Consider the following 25,211-nt stretch of genomic DNA (forward strand, 5'->3'; position numbering starts at 1 on the left):
TGATAGTAATCTTCTCAGAGCTGGGTTCGTTGTTTGATAGACGAAGGAGGTTTTTATGAAAGAAAAGTGACAGACTTCAAAGGAATAAAAAAATATTACCCTTAGACACAGAAATGTCTGTAACATCGCCTTTCCTTGGAGTCTCATTCAAATTAAAGAATCTCTTTTCGTTAACCAACAAGACATCTTCAACACCGTTACTTGGCTCTGCATCAAAAATCAAGCCGAAGTTGGACGGCCTCGACGGGCCACTGATGTAGAACGAGAGCGTCTTAGATTCTCCTGAGGAGATTTCATATGAAGGTCGACTGATGATGGTATACGGTGAGCCAGCAGGGAACCGGGCATTAAATTTGATTGGGTATGCAAGGTTGTTGCTGACTTTGAGATTAACAGGGAAGCGGTTTTCTGGAGCAAGAAAAGATGAACTATTTTTATGAGTACAAAGGAAAATTCTGTCTTTACACCTTGATTGAACAAATTACCCACTATATGTAGTGGGGAACTTTTATGTCCTCGGTGGTTTCAAAGAATCTATATTTTAAAGAAGGCAATAGACCATAAATTTTATATAGTTATTCGAATTTATTTTGATACCGTCTAGAGTGCTCGGTCCGAGCTATAGATCAAAACTATTTATTCATTATTATTCAATTTAAAAAGCTGTTTTCTTAGAAATATAATTTCTTACCTTTCAAAGAGATTCGAATGGGGATACTTTGAACATCCTCTTCATCTGCTGACGATCGTGGTGATATTAAAAGAGCACTTTTCCCGTTCAACAGAACTGGTTGATTATCTCGGACACTTATTCCGGACAGAGTCATCAAATTATTCAACTCGCTTGGTGACAGAGGCGTCTTGCTTTTGAATGTGAATAAAACTTTTTGCGCTCGAGCACTAGGTTGGATGGTAGGTTGAGAAGCAGAAGTGATTGTGATTCGTGGATCGCTTAGTTTCCATTTTAGTTGAACAGGAAACGAGAGGCTGTTGGAGACGATAAATTCTACGTTCGAAGTGAACTCTGAAATGATAAAAAAAAAATTATTGACATCTTTGTTAAGCATTATGGTCAAAATAATGATAAGCCTTTATATGGATCCTTCGATTGAGTCATTCAAAGTCTATCTGAATTTTGAAAACATTTATTCTTAATGTCTTAAAATGGGTATTTATAAGAAACTTTCGGTAAAAATAGATAAAAATGTACATTAGACTAATGAAGAATTTTCCATACCTTTAGGAGCAGATAATGTGATTGGTGTATATTCATCATTATCAGATTTTCGTTGCAAAATGTTTGTATTCAAGAAGTACTTTCGATTTCCATTCAACATGATAGGTTGTTGATGGGCGTTGGCTGTCAGTGACGTCATATCGCGATCTGTGGTCAACGAATCTTGGTTGAATGACCAGAAGACGAACGAAACACGTTTTGAAGCACCTGTTGTAATGAAAAGTAGGTGAATTTGAATTATTAGATTTGTCGTCAAAGATTTCTCAACAGTTTTTAAAACTGACTTTCCTTTGCAAGTTTAGCTTTTTTGCAAAAACATTTGTGTGCTTATAATCAAATCAATTTAACTTCAATAACACGTTTTGAAGCACCTGTTGTAATGAAATTGTAAAGTCTGTTTAAAAATAATCTGCAGCCGAGATAACGAACTAACTGTAACCTTTGATTGACGAGCTTTGTTACTTAAAATTGTTTTACATTTAAAACTACATTTAAGATTGTAACAATACAGAAACAAGTTTTAAAGCACATGTTGCCAAAAGTAAATGTAAAACACCCTTGTCATGATCCAAGTGGGACCTTTCAGGCTGGATAAAAATTATCTCCATCTAGGAGAAAAAGAAACTCAATCCACAAGATTAATTCAAGATTGTATTTATGTGTTGGAAATCCCTCAAAGAAAATTAAGTATCGCATGAAGTGCAAATTTACCTGGGTAGACGGTGAAAGTCTTTGGATTGTTTGAGTAGATAAGATCATCAGAAATGATTTTATTGCTTGAGACAGTGATTGGGTAGCTTTCAACATTGTTGAAAATCAAATTGATGTATCGCTTTGATGCGAAACCTATGAAATGATGTGAAATAGTTTTAGATTAGGACACAAACAGAAAGAACAAAAGACAGTTTCGAGAAAATGGTTCCTATGTAGGAATAAAACTCGAGAATATATCAAGATAAGTCTTTTTTGGAAGGAACTATTTGTGCCAACCAGCTCGTGTACAACGTTGATACAGACGTTGAAACAGCACTACTGAAGGAGAGAATATATACCCAACCAACACTGACTACACTAAGACCCTCGAATATCAAAATACATCAAAATACAGCAATAACCAGCGTCTCACCTTTTTTGTAAATGTTCAATTTCGAGACATCTGGATATTGTCCCAGTTTTTCATCATATCTGGACAAAGTGACGTAAAACTTGTCTTGATCGTTAATCGTCAAGTCTGATACACCATCAGCACGTGCTTGAAAGTACACCATTGATCTCAAATCTTCCATTGATAGTGGTTTTGAGCTGGTGAATTCTACCATCTTTTTCTCCAAGTTTCCATCCACTTTAAAATCGTTCGGTGAATTTGATGAGAGAATCTCTTGGTCAGGATTTTGATATTTCCATGATAATGTAACATGTCTCGAGAAACGGTTATTCGCCTGGAAACGCATAACGTATCGGTATTCTGGAAATGAAGTCAAACAAAAGAGAAATTACAGTTGACTCTTTGTAATTCGATTTCAAAGGAAAGAGAACTTTTTCGAATAAGAAAAAAGATTCGAATTACAGAGGATATTTTGTATGACTTTCATAGCTTGCATATGACTAATAATCTTTTAGTCCGGGTTAGGAAAAGGTTTGTATAATAAACGCTCAGATTGAGTTACCAGTAGAACGACTCGATATTGATTTTAATAGATGAAATTTGCAAAAACTAAAATCCTCTTAAAATGTATCCGTAATGTATTCAAGTATTTTTCTTACCACGTGGCTCAGCGATTTTGAGATAAATCGATCGACTGTTTTCGTCTCTTGAGAGTGAAATGAAGTGATTTTGTTCATTATTGACGCCAAGGTATCTTCGTTCTCCAGTGAAATCATCAAGTCTGTATGCGTAAATATCTAAAGCATCTTTCAATTGGTCATTGCTCAAAGGTGCAGTTGAACCTCCTCTCAAAGTATAGCTTTTAGTTTGACCAGCATTCAGTTGGTAGGTTTTCGGGGATGTAATGAAGAAAGATGATCCGACATTTGATTGACGTGGTTTCCATCCGAAGAAGATGTCATATCCAAGGGTATTCTCAACGCGCAAGTTCGTGTAGTAATTGTTTCCTATATGAGCAAAAAAACTATTATGATTAGGATATACTCTTAAACTCAATCTCGTACCCAGGGCCACTTGCATCAATTTTACTGCTAGACGTGATACAATAGTGATTGCTATCAAAATCATAAAAGAGCTAACTAGGGGACTATTGTCCTAAAACGCTACGGGATTTTCTACTTTTCTATTTGCGAGAGCATAAGCACAATGACTTCAGGTATTTGACCTTTCATCTTTAAGACCCAAACCCTTTCGAGAAGCTATTGGTACAACAGTTAATATGTGTATACCGGCGGGAGATAAAATTTGAGACGGTAGAGCAAAGTTTTCAAAGAAAAAGGTTAATTGTAAACTAGAACATGAATTTCAGTAAAAGGATGAGTTGGTTAAAAAAGGTCATAAATGTTCCTAAGAGTCATGGACACTGTCGAGAACTCTATATACCTTTGACGTCGCTAACAATAAGTCGTAATGGATTCTCACGATTGAACGTTCCCATCCCTGATTCGAAGGTTTGTTTTCCATTCACCAATAACTGTTTATTGGTGTTTTTATTCTTGGCTTTGAAAACAAACAAATCAACATCATTATACATCGAAAGTGTTTTGAAGGAGAAATAGATATCCTGGTCCGAATCTTCCTGGTAAGTTAGTTCAAGTTCCCTGGGAGCGGCGTTAGGGAAACGGAGACCATTCTTGGGGATCCATTGTAAAATAATGGTTTGATCTTCAACCATGCTGATTGCATTGAATGGTAGATGGCCAGCATATTCTAAAATGAACAACACAACAAATTGAATATGAAGTGTGTGTTTGACCTATAGGGATAAACTCGCAACCAAATTTTACTGGCTTTAATAAAACGAATGTATAGACAGAGAATGTAAGTTTTTCAAACTTAGTCGAGGACGTGCTGGAAGGCTATCTACTCGGAGTTAGAGGAAGTGCTACTCATTTCATTGATTGCTCGCTCTCTTTCTTTCCATGTCTTTGCTTTGACTCGACTTTAGGTGCGAATGTATGACCCAATGAAGTATAAGCCTGAAGGGCTAGAAGTCAATCTCCTTGGTAGGATTTGAAGCCAACAAATCCTACCAAAGTTGCGCGGCCTTGAGCAGCTCGCCTGGTTTTTACACAAATGACAGATTGAAACTTAAATTTACCGCTAAATTTCAAAAAAAATATCAATCGTAACAAAGGAATTGCTAGATTCAATCTGTCGTCAGATGAAGCCTGTTAAGGCTTCACTTTTTCTTGTCTGATAAAGGTTAGAGATTGAACTCTAGCCCTTCGGGCTTTAAACTCAATGGTATGACCTCTACTAGAGAAAATCGAAAACACGTGTACCTTTAACAGAGAAAGTTGCTTCTATCGGTTTCACAGTTTTCGGGTCTCTCGAACCGCCATTTATAGCAAGTGAATCTTTCTTATTGACTTGGACTGGATCCTTCGTCTTCGCATCTTGAGCATCAACAACAATCAACGCTTTTAATTCCTGATTGGTCAGTTCTCTGGTTGATTTCAATGAAAAAGTAATGTCTGGTTTTCTTGGATTTCCATCACCAGAGATGTGGAAGGTCTTTGGTTGTGTTTGAATGTAACCAGCATTAATGGATGGTGTGAATGTGATTGCCAGAGGTCTTCGGTAGTTGTTGATTGGTGTCAAGGTGAAGTAGTAGGTGAAACCTGTTTGTAAAGAAAAATTATATTGTAGATTTCCCTAAGATGATTGATTTAGTCATCTACAAGTAAATGAAACCTCTATAAAAAGAAGATATATGTAGTAGTATCTACATGAATTGATTAAAGAATTATCATGTGTTATCAATAACACATTGCAACAATTCTTAAGTTTAATGCCAATACCGAAGACTGTTTGCAGTCACTAGGAGACAGAAGCTGATTGAATTTTCATTTGATTATATGGAATTTTTCGAGGAAATTTTCCTTACCATCTAAGTCTTTTGGCTTGTCGTCAAAGGAGATTTTGATTCTTTGAGTCCTTTTATCCTGTGTAGCATCGAAAGTGAGCGATTGTTGATTATTCAACAAAACATTTCCTTGTCCTGAAGTTCCTTGGAAAGTCATGAATTGTGACATGACATCATCTCCCGATGAAGATGCGAATTTGAAAGTCAGTACATAGCCATCGCTTTTTACCGACGGTATGGTGTATGTCATTCCAGGGGGCTCTTGTTGGTATCTGAGGTTTTGGTTGTTGGGCTTTAAATACAGAGTTACTGGTGATCCTAAAGAGTTCTCAATATCTAATGTAATATAATAATATTTCGTCATTGAGATTTTAACTTTTTTGGTTACTTTGGTTCTGGTGGCATCGAATTTTAAAGATTCTTCGTCATTGAGAAGAACTCTATCTCCTTGTTTTGTGATCCCACTAAAAGACATGAATCGTAAGATTGCATCTTGGGAAATGTCTTTATTATAAAATGATGAATATGTGAAGCTAAGGACTTGACTTTTGGTTCCTGGATTGATGGTATAGGATCTTTCAGATGGTTCTTGGATATATTGCATATCCGGAATAATTGATTCAAGGTTCAATGTAACCGGAGATGTCAGAGGATTTTCAATATCCAAAATAATATAATATTGAGCTACTAAAGTGATCTTAATTTTTCGGAAAACTTTATTTTTAGTTGCATCGAAAGTAAATGTTTTCTTGTCGTTCAGCAAAATGTTTCCTTGGTCCGAGGTTCCTTTGAATGTAATGAAATTTGAGATGACGTCTTTGAAGCCATTTTCCGAAGCGGTTGAGAATGTGAAACTGAGGACTTGGCTATCAATAGATGGGCTGATGGTGTACGACATTTTGGATGGTTTTTGTTGGAAGTCCAGGTCAGCAATGTTGGATTTGAGATTCAATGTGACTGGAGACGATAAAGTGTTCTCAATGTCCACTGTGATGTAGTATTGAGAAACTGAAAATAAACACCAAAATAATGAAAATAGGTAGTTGAACATCGATTGTGTTACTAGCCTAACAACCAGACTACGCATAGATTAGAGCCGTAGTGACTTAACACGGAAGAAATTATCAACAGTAACACTTTGGTAAAACATTGTAAACATCCCAAAGCTGTGCCTTCACTTCAAAAATGATGCCGCTACATAGTTCCTCTGATTAAAAATCATGTTTCTAATCTGCTACAATAGATACTGAAAAAACCTTTCTCTCTAGGCTTCTGAGTTAAAGGAATATAGACTTACCGTGTTTGCTGAACCATATTCTTGAGCCTTGTCCTTCTTGAGAAGTAACCGGTACGCGAGCTACCTCTCCATCATTTACAAACACGGGTGTTTTTCCATCAAAACTTGTTCCTGTCACTAGACTAGTAGCTTGTTTCAATTCTTCACTGGTTAACTTTCGTTCACTAGTGAAAGTCATTTTGATGATTCGGTCTTTAGTGTTAGGTTTGATTTCATATTTGGTCGGAGATGTAGAGAAGAAGCCAGCATCTTTAAATTCTGTTCGCCAGTGTAGGTACACAGTGTAAGAGAGTTCGTTGGTCACTCGGTACGCCAAATAATAGTAAGCACCTAAACAAGTAAAAGTTTGTTGTTGTTGTTGTTGAAGATGGAAACCATTATTTAAAGTATTCATGATAGGCAATGTCTTCTGACACAACATCACGGACCCGATAGCTGATTGGTTGAAAGTGACGTAAAATCATTCAAAACGTCACTTTCAGCCAATCAGCTGTTGGGTCCGTGGAAGACATTGCAATGGTGCAATAAATTCATTCGTCAAAAACCATTAAATGAATCTCGCTCAAATGGCTCCAAAACTTTGTTTCGCGAATATGTTTAGAAAAATAAAGGTCATCACCAGGTTGCTAAATATTAAACAGTATATACATAGTTTAGAAACTAACCTGGGGCGCTAATGATAAGCCTTGGTAGAGGGTTTGGTCTTTTCGACACTAGTTGCGCTTGGTGCTTTGGACGACCATTGATACTAAGAGCTTTCTTCGTGTTTTTGTCCCAAGCAGTCAAATAGAAATACTGCATGTCTTGGTAGTTCCAGAAAAAGTAAACTGTGTTCCGTGTGGATCTTCTAGCAAAAACTTTGTCATTGCCTGGTGGTTTTAATTGCAATTGAATGTCCTTGTCAACTTCCCAGTGTAGGATGATATCGGAATTCACTTTGTTCTCCACGATGCCCCAGAAACGTTTACGTCCAACTGAATAAATAAGATCGGCAGTGGTGTTATATGTTAAAAAAACAAGTGATACTTTTATGGACCTACCTGGTTATGCATTTAACACATTTATAATTGATATCTACGTGACGTGACCATTAAACAATCATTCAGAACACAAATAGTGACGATCTATTTAAAATTAGTCGTTTGTTTCTTATAAAAAAAACGTTTAGAAACCAAAATTTCATGCTCTTGAAATATTCTTTCATATTCAAGACTTCGTGAGCAAAAACAAACATCTATCTCATCAAAAAATTGAGTAATTTGGCTAAGAACATTGATGTATGCTTATTAATAGTGATTCTTATAGATAAAGATGCGTTTTTTGAGCTGAAAAATTCTTTTTTTACAAAAATCTGCTTGAGCCATCTCTTACTTATGATGGTACCCTACTTTCATGCAAAAAATCAGAAAAAATTAATAATCCAATTTTTCACAAAGTCCAAAAAAACTGTTTTTATAGCCGTTTTTTGGCCCAAATTTGCCCAAAAAACTTTTCGAAAATCGGGCTCCGTCACATTTTGCCCACCACCATTTTACACCTTTGTACCAAAAATCAAAAGATTCCTATGATTCAATCCTGAGAAAAGTTGGTAACAGACGAACAAACGAACGAACGGACGAACGAACAAACACAGGTTAATTTATAGGACCTCCACCGGGGTAGGTCCAAAAAGTCAAACTCAACACGTGAAATTTCGTTTGAATATCAGACATTAATAGTACTCGTTAAAAAAGTCAAAGATTTAGAGAATACTTAGTTCTAGTTTAGACGGCCCACTTTTTTGTCCTGCCTATTCTAATTGTGAATTAATGTGGGCATAAAGTGGGCTGTCTTAAGTCAATGCAATGTCTTCTTTCAAACTTTTCCAAGCAAAGCTTTTAACTACCAACTTTGTGCCCACTTTTCGCCTACTTTAACAATTAGAATAGACAGGGCAAAAAGTCGGTCGTCTAAACTAGAGCTTAACCCCTAGTAACATCTCGTATGCCCGCGGAAAATTTTTATACTTTTTCTATATCCATGGCTACCGTTTGGTACAAATATGGATTAATGATACATACGTTTAAATCCGGATAAACGAACATCAATATCTTTGGAGAGTAAATCTTCAGTCACACCAATCAACTCTTGAGGTTTTCCATTGACAAACAAAGGTTTCTTTGCACCGTTTTGCGTGAAATCTCCATTAACAGTGAATGAAGGTTCTGGTTTCGCGTACACCATGTAGACATGTGTATCTTGGCGTTGTTGGTTGGTAACGAAGTCGTAAGAAAGAGTGGATTTGGCGACTGAGAGACGAGTGTTGACTGGTGAATTGATCACGTAATTGTAGTAATTGATCTTGAAACTTCGTGGAAGGTAGTAATCGACTGGAAAACGAAAATGGAAAGTTTTGTGCATCGATATATAGAAAACAGTATAACAAGCAATAAATATAGGTTTGAAGTAGTCTGAAAAAGCTAAGCCTAAAAAACAAACGAATCCGGCTATCAAAATATATAAGTAAAAATCAATGCTCACAATCATTTCCGATGACGATTTTGAAATGAGCTCCTTCACGTGTTGGCATGATATCCAGGACAAAATATCTTGCCGTGTCTCCATCTCTTCTTACGTAGAGCCCTATATGTGCTGGTTGACGTGATCCGACCGTTCTTATAGATCGGCTGACGTCGGAGTTTTGAGCAACGTTAAATTCATTTTGTTGGTATTTAAAGTATAACTTGTATTGACCGATATTGTAGATTTGAAAGTTTGCAGTGTATGTGTATTGTGCTAAGGGATTAACTGAAATAAAAAAAGTAAAGAAAAGTGAGTATAAATAAAGTTATTATTCATATTCAATAATTTTTCCTATAGCAAAATTGAGCAGAGCAGGGATAATTTTATGCACAGCTAAAACAACTGTCATAAAAGTACTGAACATGGTCATATTTTACACTGAAGCCTCTCTCGAAGGTTGACTTGCAGTATAGCTAGGGTCTTGTTAGAGAGAACATTTTCTTTTCTTCGTATTTTTTCCTATAGGAAAATACACCTATTTCTTATTTAGCAGATTCATGCAAAAGTCACGAAAAAACGTCGAGTAAAAAAACTTTTGATTGGCGGAGGCATGCAAAGATTACCTCATACTCTGGACATTTTGAAAAATATGCTTGTATATGCAATATTTCAGCCAATCAGAGACTTTCTCGACGTTTTTCGTGACTTTTTTACATGAATCCGCTAATAGGAAATACGTGTATTGAGCGGAACAGCGAAAACTGTATGCACAGCTAAAATAACTGTCATAACTTTAGTATAGCTAGGGTCTTGTTAGAGTGAAAATTTTCTTCATTGCGGGGATCTTACCATTGTTATTTTGTGAGGTCCATAGATTAGTTCTGTATAGATACGTATCGCTTGCAACATCAAGAGACCAGCTGTTTCGTCCACTATTGATCTTCACTGTGTTTCCATCAGCATTGGTCACTGAGAATGTAACCTGCAAAAATTGAGAACAATTTTTGGCTAGAAGATTTACTAAAAGTATACTTTGCGAGATGTTATACAGTAGCTATGAAATTTTAGATTTTCATTTTAGATTGGGCTCTTCCGGAAAATTTGCCCTGTCCGGGGGGTTAAACTTGCTCTGTTTGGGGGTAGTTTTGCTCGGTTTGAGAGTTATTTTGAATGTCCGGGGGTCACACCTGCTGTCTTGAGGTCAAAATTCACTATGTCCGAGGCGTAAATTTCTCGTAAAAAATGTTATATCCTCCAGCCCCCATATTCAATTTTTTTCTGGAAAAGCCCATTGTAATGAGAAACTGAAAATCCTTGACGAAATCATCAATCAGAATTTAGGGATTAGGTTTAAGAATGAGACTATTCTTTCGAAAGTTTTCGCCACTCAAATTCGGTAATCACCTGTCCGTGCGTTTCCAGATCAAACATGTAGACATGATACATTCTATTGGAAGAAATGGTGTACTGCGCAACCACTTGATTTTTGAAGGAACATTTTAAGTAGACGGTGTAAGGTAGTTGGTTCAAAAAGTGTACGAACACACGGTGCGCTCTGCTTTGTTTCAACCCTACAATGAAAAAGATATCACCATGATTAAGAAACTTAACAAGGTCAATAGGGGGCTATTTGAAAATTGGTCATCATTTAGGTCAAAAATAAAAAGTCTACAAGAACACCCGTTAACATTTGATTTAATTCTAATTAGGTAAATTTTGATAGTTGAACAAGAATTTTATTCACCACTACCAGACAACGGAAAGATAAGTAGGAATGTGACTAATTATAAGAGCACCTAACGAGCAAAATTTTAATTGTGTTTATTTAAGTGTATTTAAGGGTGTTTTAAATTTACTGTTTCGAAGTTTTTTCGAAGGTTTGTGCATTCATAACACAGCAATTTAGACCATTCAAGACTTTACTACGGTTCCGCTCCGCACCACACTCGTTCTATATTGATTTGCTAACACGCAATCGGAGCGAGTGCGAGCGGAACGGAATATGGTGTTCGTACGGAAAAATGGTTTTGCCTCGATATCTTATAGATTTACTCATAATTCATTATAGAAAGGCGTTTGGGTAACAGGAGCGAAAAATATAGTCTTAATGTCATCCGACACTGGAAAACAGAACCTGAGAATTTTGGAGGTGTTTTTTACTTAATGTACCTATAGAGACAATTCTGGGATAGAAAACACATCTCACTTACCTCCGTCCGTAATACGAACAATGGTCAATTCTTCAACCGGATTATATCGGAATCTCAAACGTCCACTTTGCCCGTTCAAAATCGGAATGAAAGATCCTGAACGTTCACCTCGCACCTATAAAATATTGCCAGTAAAGGTAAAAACACTGATGAAGAATATCAACTTTTCATCAAAATGTCTTGTTAACTTTTCAATTTTACGCGATACTTTTGGAACATTTTGTTAAGACAAGAGGATTACTTAAAGATATTTTTTGTTTATGATATAGCAAGGAGGCGCGCCTCTATGCTGACAAAGCAGACTATACAAAAGAACTCGTGCTCACGCAGCGCCAAGAAAGCTGTTGTTTCTTTTGTTTAAAAATGCTGAGTAAGCAAATGGTCAGAGATACGCTAAACCATTTAAAGGTTTTGTTATAAAAAAAGAGTGACATATCGTCTGCTTACTCATCAATTTTAATTTACAAGCTTTTTCCCATTGGATTGGCAAGGATGTGGAGCAAGATTGGTCAGAAAGAAGACAAGAAAAACAACAATAAAGCAGACACTGCCCTTATATGAAATATGTGTCTGATAGGAAACGGGAACACTTATGTAAAAATAAAACCTTTAAACTGAAGTTGTAGTAATAATTACCGATACACTGTGTATTTTCTGCGTCAAAATCTGTCGTCGGAAAGGTTGACGGTTATTTGCTGATACAACAAAAGATGTTCTATCATTCGCATTTCCACTTTCGCTTTCAATTTGAATAGTAGCGTCTTGTGAGGCCTCATTAATAAATGCAATGTTGAGGTAATATTTTTCACTGTACGTGAAACTGGCATCACCTGAAAAGTTAAATAGTATGTTATTATACTGAATGTTGATTTGTTATAATGTTTCTGGTTGTCTTCAACAAATATCAAGAAAAGCCCAAAGGGTTCATATGAACCCCATGAAAGTGAAGGTCTTCTAAGTGTTAAATATATAAAAACAAATTAAAAAGAAACTTTCAAATAGAATTGGCACTATAAAAAAATTCAAGACAACAAAATGGATGTTTGTAGTCATTCTTTGCGCCCATGCCACGCCCACAGAGGATTTGAAATAATTCGCTGGGTTAACTTGAATGATTTAGAGGTTTCAAAAGGTAAATATCACTTACTACAACTCATATTAAATTGGTCGACGAATTCCCTTGAAGTTAATTTATCGAAATCTTCAGCGATGAAAACTCGTTCTTTGCCACCGGCAATTTTGACCAATTCGTCTTTCTTCACACTACGACCCACACCGATGACGAAGAACTCTGTACCCGAATATCGAATGTTCCTCGATATTAAATGATTATCGACTTTATCGAGTGAAAATGATTGAGTACCATCAGTTAAGAGAAATAAAACTCGATTAGCATTCGGTCGATGACCCCCATCCGGCGAGTAAAGTTTATTTTGAGCCTTTAGTAAGCCACGATCGATTCGGGTGATGGAACCTGCTTGCGACATCTTGGTCACGGCACCTTTGAACGACTCCAAAGTTCTATGGTCTGTAAATTTGATGGGCATTTCAGCAATGAAACTGAACAAAACAACTCCATAATTTGTATTCCTGAAGCCAAGATATGTAGCCAAATCGTTAACGAATTTCTTTTCTTTGACGTAATCAGGTTTCTTGATACTACCAGAAGTGTCCAGTACAAAACCAATGTCACACTGACCTGAAAGGGGAAAATTGAAGAAACATTGAAAGGCCGTATTTGTGAAGCATATCATCACAATCCATAATTAAGAATTCAGCGAGTCAGTGTGCTCGGTAAGAAGTTCATTCTGTATAAGCTGAAATATGTGGCTTTCATATAAGCATATAAGAAATTTGAGAAATTCAGTCATAAGAAAAAGATATGGTCTAGACCTACCAATAAGCTCTACCTTATTGGAACTAATTTTCGAGGTCGAAAAAAAATATCCGAAAAATTGTATTTCGCGGGTTTTAATTTTCGCGGTTTTGCCCTTTTTTTGGACAAATTTCTTGCATTTTCCTAGGGATTTTTCAAATTTTTCGAATAAATTGGAAAAAATTGTATTTCACGGGAATTAAATTTCGCGGTTTTTAATTCTCAAAATTTTTGGCGGGCTCAAATTTTCGCGATTTTGACGAAAAACCGCGAAAAACGCTAAAATAAATTCCCGCGAAAATTAGTTCCAATAAGGTAGATTGGGTTGCTAATTCTTTTTCAAAAAAAAAAGAGGTAACGAATAATGCAATCAAAGTACATAAGTTGAGTCAACTTTCTCTCTTAATCGAACCTCTATTTTTCGAATCTTTCTATAATTCAAACTCATGCATTGAAGATCGAATTATAGAGAGTCAACTATATCCGCACACGTCTTAAAAACCAAATTTAAGTGGATTTTATACAAAAAGGACAATCCCAGAGAAAATGGGAGGTTCGCTTGATTGGATCAATTTTGAAATGATCAACTAGTCGCCTCTAAAGGGAACTCACTAATCTGTTTGCTTGAACTTAAGTGGTTTTAAACAGACCATGTGGAAGAATCTCATTACGATTAAAATGTTAATACCATGATTATGTAATGATAAATAGAAAACTTTGCCGCTAGTAGAATCTCAAAAATAGAGGAAACTTGGATTTGGTGAAAAAAAAGCACATCTGTGAGATTTATGGTAATTGGTTATTGTTCTGGGTTGTTCTTGGGAAGGTAGCAGGCGTGTAGCACAATAGTCTAAAGTTTCTTTCTTTGTCCTTGGATAAAGCACAAGCATACCAACTATTATTTGAAATCTCTGCAAGCAGTTTGAAATACCCAATGTTACTTTGCATTGGTAATTTCAGACTTTAATCAATAATATTGCTTTGCATATCAACTCATTCTATAATATAATTTCAAAACGTTCTGGATGAGAAAAAGATTCTAGAGCCAAATGAGAAAAGAATTATGATTAAATTGAGCAACAAAAATGATGAAATTCCAAGTTGAGAAGTCCTCAATTTTAATAAGAAAACAGGATTATTTGGAATCGAATGTCAATATCTAAAAAAGGACATTTCAAGTTGTCTTTCTTACTGTATAATATAAGGATGGGTAACAATTTTAGATCAAATATTCACGTACTGAAATTTCACATTTTCACCGGGTTTGCTTACGGACCATTAGTTTTGAAAGATTTTGAGTATTTTACACTCAAATGAATTGTATAATGAATGTATTGCATTATATCAAAATAACGTACTTACATTATACCATTATACATAGGTATTACATTTTATAATATCTGGAAAAAGTCGCTTTTAGATGTCGTAAGTAGAGTATAAGAGATTTAATAGGATTACTTGATGGGTTAGAAAGTGAGAGGAAAAAGTTCAACTTCAACAAACTTCATAATACTTTATAGTAAGATAAACAAGGCGACTTTTGGCATAAAAATGACAAGATACTTCGTTGTGTGTGAATAAGAGTGATGTGAGAGAAAGTCATGTTATATTTTTTATGCAAAATTACAAGTCGATTGGACAGCCTGGATAAATATAGTTTAAAAATTTCTATACCCTTATGCCCAATAAACGCCCTTTCCCTGACAATTAGGCCCCCGTTTATTTGGCACCTGAGATACATAATGCAAAACTTACTTAAATACATCAACACATATTCTTATGTAAACAGTAAAGGGGCCCTAGCGGTTTGCGTGAATGTGTGAATGGGCTTCTTTAATTCAGTGAATGCGTAAACATTAAAAAAAATTGCGTTATTGCGTGAATTGAAAATCCGCAGTGGGGGGGGGGGGGGAGGTGGACTCGTAAAGGGTACGTTATTTTAAATAAAAAACCGTGCGTGTTTTAATTGTTATTGATTTTGGGCTGGACCAGGAAAATATGTTTACAAAAACTAGCAAATAGTAGTCAGGGAGATACTCTCTGGAACAGTGCAATCACTTGTTTATTCAAAGGGGATACATCACTAATGATACTAATGTACACATTCAATATTCTAAAAATCCCACTATCATGAAAATTGACTAAGTATATTATAGTGTCAACGCCTGGCCGGATATTGACTCAAAATATGATACAATGGCGTTCTTGTTATTTGTATTCTATACTTTATTAGAGGATGACAAATGTGAGAATTTGTATGCAAATCCAAACATCATTTTATCGTTTATTTAGAAGTATCCCAAAGGAGAACCAGTGAGCAAATTATTCAAAAATAGACGAATGAGTAATGATAAAGGAAAAACAAACAAATTTTTTTTGGGAAGGTTGACCTAAGGATCAGACAAATTACTTATGATAAACGTACCAACATTTAACTAAAGATTAAAGGGTCAATTTTTGACCCATGAATTTAAGGATTTTAAAGGCCCTCCCCTTGTCTGTATTTTCAGACATTCATGATAAATTTGATACATTTTCTAGATTTGTTAATAATTTGTCAAGGATATTTTCTTATAAAGAAGAGGCGACACTGTTTAATGCACGGATAAATCATGTCTTTATAATTTGCGGTTCGTCAGGCTGCCGCTAATTTGGATTGGATTCGAGCAAATTTTCATTATTATGAGTAATCAAATCACATTATATTCTATCACATTATCGATGCCATGATATTTGAATTACAATGAAAATGGGGAAACTACATTCAAAAAGACCTGGGTGGTCAGGGGTGGTACCTCAGGTCTGTTCACGAACGATCGCACAGGCTAGTGAACAAAAGGTCAAAGTAAGTGACACGTCTCGATGCGACCTTTCCACCGTACTTATCTGATAATTCGTAAGAAAAGAAATTTGACTCTGTATGTCAAAAGGATTATAATAAAAATTGTGTAATGGGCGTAGCCTTTTTGTGTAATGGCGTGACATAGCGTGTTAATGTTACGAAGGTATTACTCTTCTATTTTCAGAGGTAATTAGTCCTTAGTGTTGTTTTTAAAGCTATACAAGGTGTGGGTGTAACCAGAGACCTCTGAGAAAATACACTACAATACAAACAAACACCTCAACCTTTTATCTCATAACTTCGAAAACCTGCTTTGTCCGTAGATATTTTTTTATGGTGGTTTTTGTTACTATGATACAGTCATTTCAGCCAATAACATCTAACCGGACTGTATTATTAATTGAATTGCATTTTCCGAAACTTATATTACCCCCTTGTTCTTGTTGGAAGTTAAGGTGATAAATATCCTTGGCAAATAAATTAAAAATGGTTTCTTATAGAATAATCAAATGATTCACGCAGTCTAATAAATGCACTTGACCAGACCGAGTGGATAATGACGTCACAGCAATGTCTCGCTACAGTATAGGCTCTTGTGAAACTTCTCGAGTTGTTGCTTTGGGAAAGTTCTTTTGTTATGATGGCTTGCACGAAAAACCTCAAAAATAAAGTGTTAATACTATGGACGCAAAATTTGTAAAAAATTCAACGAGGTCACTCATCAGTCATTAAAGTCTATGTAAGCCAAAAGCACTCTATAAGCTTTTGTGGAGGTACTCTTTGATTTCAAAGCTTGAGAAAGTTGTCTGAGAAAACTCACGTCTGATTTTGCTTATTAACGTTGTGTAAGGTTATGTGGAGCAGCAAAATCGTGCTAAAAAGCTTTAGTTTAGCAGTCTTAATGACTATACTGCAGATAACGTGATGTCTTTTTAAATGATGGATTATTGCCACCTACGTTCATTTCTAGTTTTCCTTCCTTCGTTCAATAGCTATTTATTCCGTTTCATAAAGAAAGCTATTCCATTTGAGATGGCTTTAGCAGACCCAGCTTAAGCCTAACGGACTCCTCAGCATGATCAATAGTCACTGCAAAAATAAAGGGTGATCATTCATTTAGGAGAACAGAGTTTGTTCGACCGTTTAAATCAAACACTGGTAAAGAAGGGGGAGGTTGCCAGCTATGCCAGAAATGCCTTTTTAATAGAAACATTATAAACATTTCAGGATAACCCAGTAGTCTAAAGTTTCGAATAAACGTCCCCATCCGGTCATAATTTTCGGAAATTTTCGGATCCCCCTTCCGTTCTTATTAGGACCCCCCCCCCATTTATCTTTTTTTGGAAATATCTTTAGCTATCACAAGCAACAACCTTCTTTTGGTTTTTATGGAGGTACAATCTCGAACCCCATCTCCAGGACCTTAGAGTAGGAACAAGTACAAAAGGGTCAACAAATGGGACACTCATGAGAAAATAAGCTTGATCCGTATCAGACTAAATGTTGATATCTTGGCTTGGGCGCATCGGTGCACTGTCTTTTTTCTATATAATGGCTAGTTGCTAGGTAGAGTGACCACAATGTCGACAACATTTTTAAAGTGTTTTTCTTTTTTGATTTCCTATGTCGGAATCCTTCCGCTAATGAGAGAATGGAATTCAATAAAAATTTGATTATGATGATGATATGACAAATTGAGGGATAAGAGCCAGGCATGAGATGTTCCGTTTCATAATAATCAAGTCACATCCGCAAATTTTCAAGTACACCGTCAAAATTTGTTAGCGTAACTCTGGGTTACCTCTTATCTACCTAGCTTGCTTTCACGTGACCCAAGCTTTCATCCTTGGCGATAGAACCTAAATACTTATCCTTTGGAAAAAACGTAAAATTCGCTAAAAAACTTTTCCAACCTTTTCATCCCTGAAAATTTTTTATGATTTTTAAGGCTGTGGTGGTCACTATCTCTCAGTAATAAACTGGTCTAAGTCCACCCATCTCTATTCTATAGTAAAGTGTCTAGTGAAACCAAGTTGGCAAGGGATTATTGAGAATCGGGTAACGTTTGCAAGTCATTCGCCGTGCTTTTCGAAAGAATGCTAAATTCGCAAACTCATACAACTCATGCAATAAAAAACATTATTGCATAATAAATAGTTTTTTAATTGAGGATATTTTCGTGAAAAAAGGAAGGAAGTAAAATGACTTGGTAGACTTACCAGCTTTGACTATGTCGACACTGCATATCCACAGGTAGCAAGCCAATCCAAGAATCAAAACGTGTTTCACACCAGCCATCCTGGACTGTAACGAGCTAAACAGCTCCAAAAAACTTTAATGAGCTCTGTTGAAATAACGTCGATTCCAAAAGATTTTCTACTCGTCACCAAAGTTATATTCAATACAGTGCAGGCATTTTGCTTGTTCGATCTCAAAACTATGTACTTTTTCTCTCTTCTACTATCTGACAGATTGATTCTGTACAGCCCAAGTAGACAGTTCCAACTAAAATAGAAAAAGACATCAGATATAAACAGTAAATTGAGAGCAGTCATTCAAGAGTAAAATCTTGTCAATCAAAAAGAAAGCTTTTGTCATTTTTATTGTTCTATCTATTGTTATAAACGAAAATAAAAGGCATTGATTGTTTCATTAAGTTTAAAATTGACTTAATAATGACATCATCATGTCTTCATTGTTTATATTTTTCTCTCATTTTGGTCAAATTTGTTGCTAGGCCAATCGGAATTGAATTATTTATTTTTGATTTTGTATTTTAATCTCATCAAGAAAACACTTTTATCCAATGTTAAAACCTCTTTGAAATTGGCTAGTTATAAAGTTCAAATTATGCAAGTTCATTATTGAGGTAATCAGTTATCCAAATCATTCATATGCACGAGCTCAAAAACTCTAAGATTTCATCAGAACGGTGTATACACGTTTTCTCTTATAAGAACATCCAAAATTTTTAAAGCCTCTAGATGTTTTTAACTTTTTGAGTTTAAGCCTAAAAATGTTCTTAACATGTTCTTATTTTCGCCATTTTTTGAGTATTTTTGTCCATTTCTCTAAGAAATTTGGTGTTTTTGAGTCTGCAAATCCTTAAAATGTACTTAACTTGTTCTTAACATTTTGGCCATCGAAGCCTTATGTTCTTACAAAGTTTGTTCTTATAAAAAACCCTTGTCGATTTTCCCCTTATGTAGAACAGAAGTGGGTACAGAGGGAAAACAATAAATAACTTGACAGAAAAAAGAAAATGAAAAGCATGAGAGTAGCGAACCACCACCCAGCCCTACAAACCGTTTCATCCAGAAGGCGTTGAAACACACCTCTCCCGCCCAGAATGTCTCAAACAAAACTCTCCCGCCCAGAATATCTCAAATCATACATACTGCTCGCATGCCAAACAACACAACAACTAACTATAATACACAGTGACTTTTCCTACATTATATTTCATAGTCTCATAATTACTCCACTCATCATCCTTATCCAGAACAGAGAGAGCTTTGGTCATTTCAACAAAACCCTTATGCTGTCAATGAAGCATAACAAACAATGATCCACCCCTTTTAATAGCAAGAAATATTAATGACACTACCTTTTAATAAGATACCAATGCTAAACAGGTAAAAAATTGAAAACAAATTACAAAATCTTTTTGCACAGAGACTTTCAAAATAATTAGAAAGACAGATGATCAATCAGAGAGCAATTTTCTTTCCAATATACAAAGTTATTAACTCCTTTGGAAACACTGTTTCATGATAATTGCTCACATCTTCCCTACCTGTAGACAACAGGAAATCAAAAACTGCAACAGATACGGCATAAACGTGCTAAAAATTCAATCCGAGCTTTTACCTTCAACCTTTTAGTGGTTTAAATCATGAAATCTGATGAAGTTGAAACTGTTGCCATCGCCGATGACATGGTCACAACTTTACAAATCGAGACTAAGATACGACATAACAGGCGCCGCGGCAGCGGTAGGGCCGGTCGGGCCATGGCCCGACCACTTATTTTCAGAGTAAAGAATTTTTTTTGAAGTAAAAAATTAATTTTTCAAATGTTTTGAAAAGTCAGTTAGAAAAATAAATTGAACTATGACGTTCACGCCTAAATCTAATCTAATTGTTTATATTTCTCTCTTTGTTTGTATTTCTATTTTCTTTTTTTCCATTTTTTTGCTTTCTTGCAAGATAAAAACATGACCTTGCGCATGATCTTCAAGCGCTTTATGAGCTTTATCTTCTTCAAGAAAAGGGGCTGTTTTAGCCAATCTAGAGGAGTGAAATACGCAAAATTTTCTAGCCCGTCGGCGCCAACCATGGTGGCGCCGCCTTAGACACTATATTATGTGGCCCGACCACTTAAAATGTCGAGCCGCGACGCCTGCATAATTCAAACTTTCTTGATCTCTTGCAAGTAAACCCTTTTAAACGACCCTCAAAAATCCCGGGGTTCGATTTATAGAGAAGGAAAATAACTATGCTATAGTAATGATAATGAATTACGGCTTCTGGTGCAAACTCCATTCAAAAGTTGAATGTAAAAATGGTTTATAATAAGAGCTTTTTTGTATTAATGCACCTCTTTAAAGTAAAGGTCGTGTTAATGCAATGCGCAAGGCTATTCAAAGATAATGGAGCACCTCATTGGTATTTTCTTTATAAAGCATTACCAACCAATGCACTTGATTTTACAGGTAGGTCCGGAAGTAATACCCTCACTTTTGTTAACTCGTTAATAGTATGAGTGTTATCTTGAACTCGTACCTGAATCTGATTCTTATCTTGAATGTTTTGCAAGCTCAAGGCTTCAATTTACAAATCAAAGTCATTAGACAATTAAAACTTTCAAAAATTTTAATGGGTGCTTCAAATTAAAGTCGACTGATATGCTAAATTTTACAGAAGCTCTTTAGAATTCAGTTTTAGAATCCGTATATCATCAAAGTGGGCCATTATTCTAACGTGAGACTTGTAATAACCAAGTCGGATGACGTTTTCCAAATCATACAAAACTCTTCAAAATTACATTGACGTCAAAAGAAACGTTGTAACTTCACACTTTTTTTTAAGAATGGTGTAAATCCATTTCATCATGGATATTCTTAACTTTTTTGGGAAAATCATCCTAAAATATTCTTACAGCATTCTTAGGTTAGGATCCTAATCCAGACTAGATTTAACATTTAGTAAATACGTCTCAAGTATAAAATGGCATTGTTGTGAAAGGAGTGAGCCTTACTTGGGGGTAATTGACAATTTATAATTGAAAATACTCTAAAAATGGCATTCTTAGCTAGAGTAGCAAAATTCCATGATGGTGATATTCTTAGGATATTCTTAATTTTTTGTCCATTTTCATCATGGACATTCTTTTAAAGCTTGTCCCATTGTTTTCTAGCCAAAAAATTCAGTAGGGATGGAAATAATAGCACAATATTTTGCAGTGAGAATTTGCTTACTTCCAGCGGGGACATTTTCGAATGATGACGATGTTTTGGCCAAGTTTCCCAGTGCTATGAGAAGGGGGTACATTCAAGGGTTGATTGACATTCGAATGACGCTTGCCGAATTCCCAACCTTATTGTAAATCTTTCAAACGTCAGAATATCAAATTAGCAATTGCAATTGAAGGGTTTAAGGAAGAACTCAAATAACCAAGAATTGGACGGTAATGCTGACTGAAATACACGTTTAGAAAATCCCTGTTACATAATTGGAAAAGACGACGAATCGTGTGGAGAACTTTTTGTGTCGACCATAGATTAAGTAAGGCTTTTATAAAGAGCTCTGATGTAGAAAGCATTAAATGACCTGGTAGAAATTTCGAATGACCTATAGGTGACCCCAACTTGACCTTGAAATCACTTTCTTTTTTTCTGGTGCTTGAATCAAATGAATTATAAATTGTTCAATAATTTTACAAGTCACTCTCAAATGTTTCCATGGCAACATGATAATGAAATAATTATTTTCACTGAGCAACCAAATTCCTCATAATTGGAGAAACGATTAATGAGAGGGGCAGCAAAATTAAATACTTAGATTGAGAAAGGATTTCGTGATTATTCATTGAGACAAGGCTCTACTCTAGCCAGGTGGTTTGCCGATTGATTTGTCATTTTTCTAATTTCCAAAATCAATTAATCCTTTCATTAAACGTCATATAGTAGATGTGAGTAAACAAACAAACGGGTCACTATGTTAATAACAAGAGTTCCACTTGTGGTTAATGTGTGCACACGTCAAGGGTGGTGGCAACAGTTAAATCTACAAGAAATATGATTGATATCTCTAAAACTGGCCTTCCCAGCTTTTTCCTACTGACAATTTCTATCTATTCATACTAAAGGCATCTGATTCGGTACAATTAAAATATTTTGTGTAATAAAGTTCAGGCATCACACTTAATTGCCCTGTCAATATTTTTGTCAAAAGTCTCTTTTAGTATTCTCTAGCTAGAGTAATTCTCAGCCACGTGCTCAGTGGTTCATTTGAAAGCCACACCAGGACTCAATTTGGATGTTCTCTACGGTGGAGAGAGCAGGTAAACCTCGATAACCCAACTTAACCTGGTCACCGGTCGTGGTCGCTGGTCGTGGTCGCCATTTCTGGTCGATTTTTAGAAACTCCCTGATGAATAGTGTGTGTGGATGACGCAATTAATCTGAAGTGTAAATGTCACGACTCCGTTACTATGTTAACCCTGTATATAGACTAGATTAAAAGTGGATTAATTTGTTGTAAAACCCCTTTACAGTGTAAACATTACTATAAGAAGACAAATTCAATACCTCACATCAGTCAGAGGAAGTACAATGGACAATAAACAAAAAAATATCATAATTGGGTCTTATAAAATGGTACGAATCTTGACCGTATGGGCGACCAAAATTTGGTCTTCGATATCGGGCCCTTACAGTGCAGAGAAAATTTTGCAAAATTTGAGTACATTTTTGCGAAATATCAACCTTACGGCGAACTTTCTTGACAAATTTTGACTATTTTAAGGCGAACTATGGTGAGATTTTCCAAAGTTTACATTCTTAGAGTGCACAGGTACAATTCAGGTTAAAATCACCAGCATTGATATATATCTTATATATGGTTTGAAATAAAGGATGAGATTTCAAACCGTATAACACAAACAGACTCTCTGTTATGCAAGTTTGTGGGTCAAGCTGGAGTTTTTACAAGTTCTTTGATGACTATGTTGGTTGTTAAATGTGGAGACAAACGATTTTATTACTTTTTCTAAAGAACGCATCATCCCTATTGTTTAGAAATAACCAATCATTTAAGCATCTTGTAAAAACTCCAGCTCATCCTAAGTTTGTGAGTTTTGATGCTAAAAATGGGATTATTCAATCAAATCAACACACCCTAGATCTACTAAAATAAAAATATCTATTTAATTATCTTAGATCAAGTGTGTTAAACCTTTTTCTTCATCAAAATACCTCAATAATTGAATGCATTAGATTTAGCATTTTGTATTAATTGTTGAGGAAAATCTATGAGATAAGCTGCTGGATGCTAACTTGATTATTTCAATAGTGCAAGATTGATTCATTCCCGTTAGCTTCTTCAGAATACTTTAAATGGGATGAATTTTAAGATTTCGCGCCGGGGACTTAATTTTGCGGATGGCATTATAGCGAGACAATATTTGCACTATTCTGTGCCTTTTATACGCAAATTATGCATGTTAGTTGTCGAAATACGCATTATTAGCGCTTCTTCAATGTCAGCAAACATTTTAAAAGAAGTTATTTTTGACATCTTTCGAGTTTTTCACAAAAGTATTTCGTAGGTAAGGCCTTTCGAAATTTCCATTGGGACTTAATTTCGCGGATGACATCCGCGAAATCCCGAAAGATTTATACCATTAAAGTAGTAATAGTACTACAATTCTTAATCTGCAACTCGAACCATTATATCCCGGATGTCTAGTTTTCTCATCTTTTCAGGTTTTGTTACCTTTATAAAAAAGTTTTGAATTTTCTCGAATTTTCAGAAATTTGAACATTTTTTATTTCCCTGTTATCCCTCAGTTATGGAATCTGCAGAAATTCACTAACCGGCTCGTTCAGAAAACATTGTGAGAGGGGAGCGGATATTAATTTCAATTTACCTGGTCAATATAGTCAATTAATTAATCCTACCTAGATACTATAACCTAAGGGGATAATAGATTCTCAACCCATTTGTCAAAGTTCTAAGATCAAAATTTTTCTAGAATTTTCCAATCCCCTCAACAATGCCTGCCTGACAAACCAAACAGGTAGTATTAGTACTAATGTACTTTTCAAATTAAAAAAAAAAGATACTTTGAATAAACAGTACATTCGAGTCTCTTACTCGAACCCACACGGGGTACACAGATTTGTTCGATTTAAGGAAATTTCGAGGTACGGAGTAAGGTTTATAAGGCATTGTTAACTTAAGGGACTATGAAATTAGTTCGAGTTAAGGAGACATTCGAGTTGGAGTGGATCGAGTTAAAAAGACATACCTAAATACATTAACATACATCAATAAACTAAAACTCAAAACTACGGACGAAAGCAAGAGCATTTGACCTAGGCTTCTGCTCATCCTCTAACAGAAGTTTCTTATAGTAAGTGACTTGACTCAATGAAACGAGTAGTGAAGATGTCTGCAAACGTCTGCGAAAAATTTTTTAATTTATCTAATGAGTCATTATTCACATTCCGGCACAAAAAAGTTTAAACTGTGATGTGCAGCTTGTTCTTAAGTTATGTATAAGACTAGACAGGATAGTGCTACAAAAATCTATCAAATCGAGTCAGTTATCGATTTCAATTTGACATTATGTCATGGGTTTTCTTACTAAATTATCATCAAAGCTTGAAAAGAAATTTATTTCTAGTTGACTGACAGGTGCGTGTTCCTAAAACATAACCGAACAACTCCTTCATCCAGAAAAGACAGAATTGGTAATTTGTGAAAAACAGCTCTCAACACCAAACGGCGAAGCTTTCCATGGTTTCATTTAGTCTAGCAAGCTAGACGACGAATTCAGACATACGCGTTTTTTTTTTAAGAACGTCAAAAATTTTCGAAGCCTTCGGATGTTCTTAGTTTTTTGGATTTGAAGCCTAAAAAATGTTCTTAAAATGTTCTTATTTTCAGCATTTTTTGAGCATTTTGATGTAATTTCTTAAGAAAATGC

The 25,211-nt window shown here is 35.4% G+C and overlaps 2 protein-coding genes across 2 annotated transcripts in view; both read right to left on the minus strand.

Moving 5' to 3' along the window:
* LOC136814444 (uncharacterized) overlaps window positions 1–18,379 on the minus strand; it is a 41,016-nt gene extending 22,637 nt beyond the window's left edge. Inside the window, exons 1-19 of the mRNA XM_067070992.1 lie at window positions 18,218–18,379; window positions 12,428–12,979; window positions 11,917–12,110; window positions 11,281–11,395; window positions 10,475–10,641; window positions 9,920–10,052; window positions 9,089–9,355; window positions 8,629–8,937; window positions 7,234–7,542; window positions 6,569–6,898; window positions 5,293–6,279; window positions 4,688–5,026; window positions 3,786–4,112; window positions 3,002–3,349; window positions 2,364–2,702; window positions 1,949–2,083; window positions 1,238–1,444; window positions 692–1,024; window positions 100–408 (exon numbers count right to left, since the gene is read on the minus strand). Of these exons, the coding sequence (XP_066927093.1) occupies window positions 100–408; window positions 692–1,024; window positions 1,238–1,444; window positions 1,949–2,083; window positions 2,364–2,702; window positions 3,002–3,349; window positions 3,786–4,112; window positions 4,688–5,026; window positions 5,293–6,279; window positions 6,569–6,898; window positions 7,234–7,542; window positions 8,629–8,937; window positions 9,089–9,355; window positions 9,920–10,052; window positions 10,475–10,641; window positions 11,281–11,395; window positions 11,917–12,110; window positions 12,428–12,979; window positions 18,218–18,296 (5,779 nt within the window). The 5' untranslated portion in view covers window positions 18,297–18,379. The remainder of the gene's footprint in view (window positions 1–99; window positions 409–691; window positions 1,025–1,237; window positions 1,445–1,948; window positions 2,084–2,363; window positions 2,703–3,001; window positions 3,350–3,785; window positions 4,113–4,687; window positions 5,027–5,292; window positions 6,280–6,568; window positions 6,899–7,233; window positions 7,543–8,628; window positions 8,938–9,088; window positions 9,356–9,919; window positions 10,053–10,474; window positions 10,642–11,280; window positions 11,396–11,916; window positions 12,111–12,427; window positions 12,980–18,217) is intronic.
* Window positions 1–25,211, minus strand: part of LOC136814452 (uncharacterized) — a 792,139-nt gene that overhangs the window by 1,787 nt on the left and 765,141 nt on the right. The gene's annotated exons all lie outside the window — the stretch shown is intronic.

This window comes from Clytia hemisphaerica, unplaced genomic scaffold (assembly GCF_902728285.1).
Source record: "Clytia hemisphaerica strain Z4C2 unplaced genomic scaffold, Clytia hemisphaerica genome assembly, whole genome shotgun sequence".
Taxonomy (NCBI): Eukaryota; Metazoa; Cnidaria; class Hydrozoa; order Leptothecata; family Clytiidae; genus Clytia; species Clytia hemisphaerica.